General features: G+C 42.1%; 1 protein-coding gene across 1 annotated transcript; it reads left to right on the forward strand.

The window, feature by feature from the left end:
• Positions 1-638: 638 nt before the first annotated feature.
• On the forward strand, positions 639-1,613 carry LOC136610482 (olfactory receptor 5AR1-like). Its single transcript, XM_066589713.1, has one exon. The coding sequence runs from the start codon at positions 639-641 to the stop codon at positions 1,611-1,613; it is 975 nt and encodes a 324-aa protein (XP_066445810.1).
• The last annotated feature ends 323 nt before the right edge of the window (positions 1,614-1,936 follow it).

Below are 1,936 nucleotides of genomic sequence, written 5' to 3' on the forward strand. Positions count from 1 at the left end.
ATAAAGAATGGAAGTATTACAGTATAAAAAGCAATCAAGACACACATGACTTCTACCCTATTTTCTCAGAACTAAAATAACACTATGTAGTGACTGCTCTGCGTAGTTGTTTGCCTCTGATTGGGTTTTCCCTTGCTCAGCACTTGGGCTTTCACACTCTCTGACCTTGGGGTGTACATTGGGGTTTCCACATTACAGTTGCACGATCCACAAATCTTCCATGGCACTAGTGGTATCTACAGCTAGGGTATTCCTCAGAGTCTCGACTTCTTAGTTCTGGGATAATAGCCTATAAGCCACAGCAGGGCTGGCTTGCTGGCCCACTTCACAAGTCCTCACAACTGGCAGAGTCTTTCACCAGATATCCACATCTGGCTTCTTGAGCCATGACTTCAGGCACTCCTCTGCAGGCCTGTGTTTCCCTAAGCAGCGGAGAAACACCTCCTGCCTCTTTAGAGGCTGAGCTACAACTGGTGTATAAACAGAATATTATATTATGAGCTGACTGATGTTAGAATTCTGTGTTTACATTTTCCAGGTTGGATTTTGTCTTTGTTCTTGGTATCAGTGATGAATGGAATCTTTTTGATTGGTATGATCTCAATGTTTTTGTTTTACCAGTAAAGAAGTTCAATTTTATGGATGTCACAAACCAGACAGCAGTCACAGAGTTTGTGTTTTCTGGACTGACTAATAATAAGAACCTGAGATCTTTTCTCTTCATACTCTTCCTGCACGTCTACATTGTGACTGTAGTGGCAAATGTTGGGCTGGTGGCTATTGTCAGTAATACATCATACCTCCAGAATCCCATGTACTACTTCCTCAGTTATCTCTCTTTGGTGGACATTTTCTATTCCTCTACCATAACTCCTAAGATGCTTGTGGACCTTAAGTCCTTGAAGAAGACCATCTCCTATGAAGGTTGTGCTCTTCAATTCTACTTTTATGCAGCTCTGGGATCTATTGAGACTCTTCTCCTTTCCAGCATGTCCTATGACCGCTATGTTGCCATTTGCCACCCGCTGCATTATATGTCCATAATGACTAAGAAAAAATGTCTGTGTCTTGTTCTTCTTTCCTTCTGTGTTGGCTTCTCACAGTCCTCAGCACAGACCAGCTGTGCTTTCACTCTACAGTTTTGTGGGTCAAACTTCATCGACCACTTCTACTGTGATGTTCCTCTGGTACTCAAACTGTCCTGCTCGGATACATCTACTTGTGACATGGTCACCGTCTACATTGTAGGGTCTTTGGCCATAGGTTCATTGATGACTATCCTTGTTTCATACACCCTAATCATCTATTCAATTACAAATATGAGATCAACAGAAGGTAGGAAGAAAGCCTTCAGCACCTGCTCTTCACACCTCATGTGTGTCTTCATCTTCTATGGCACTGTATTGTTCACGTATATGCGTCCTCCGTCCAGTGTCTTTACTGTACGAGACAAAGTGGCTTCTATCTTCTATACGGCAGTGACTCCGATGCTGAACCCCCTAATATATAGTCTGAGGAACCAGAGTGTGAGAAGAATTATAATACAATCACTTCACAGTTTTCAAGGTCTTCATGCAAGGGTTCTTCAACCATGTGGAATCTACAGGAAGTAAATGAGTAGCCTCAACCACCTGCATCACTTATAAGAATAAGGAACTATCTAACCACTCCACTGGACATAACACACTAATGTCTTCCCAAAGTTTTTGTTTCTTTTGGTTATCTGCTCTCCAGAACTAGAAGATGGTTCATATCTGACCTTGTGTTGTTCTACCTGTTGTTCTTATTTCTATCTGCTGTTCTTCCTGGTTGACTTTCCCTGGATTCTGGCATCTCTCTTGATGCATGTCTTCCTGCACTTTCATGCAGTGGGAAAAGTTAATCCCAAGTAGATAGTGTTATGGTAGAGATGACGTAACATGCCAGAGTTGGAAAA

The sequence above is a fragment of the Eleutherodactylus coqui genome, chromosome 2 (assembly GCF_035609145.1).
Source record: "Eleutherodactylus coqui strain aEleCoq1 chromosome 2, aEleCoq1.hap1, whole genome shotgun sequence".
Classification (NCBI taxonomy): Eukaryota; Metazoa; Chordata; class Amphibia; order Anura; family Eleutherodactylidae; genus Eleutherodactylus; species Eleutherodactylus coqui.

Excerpts from the sequence above, each read along its gene's own strand:
- LOC136610482 (XM_066589713.1), top strand. The coding sequence starts at position 639 with ATGGATGTCACAAACCAGACAGCAGTCACAGAGTTTGTGTTTTCTGGA.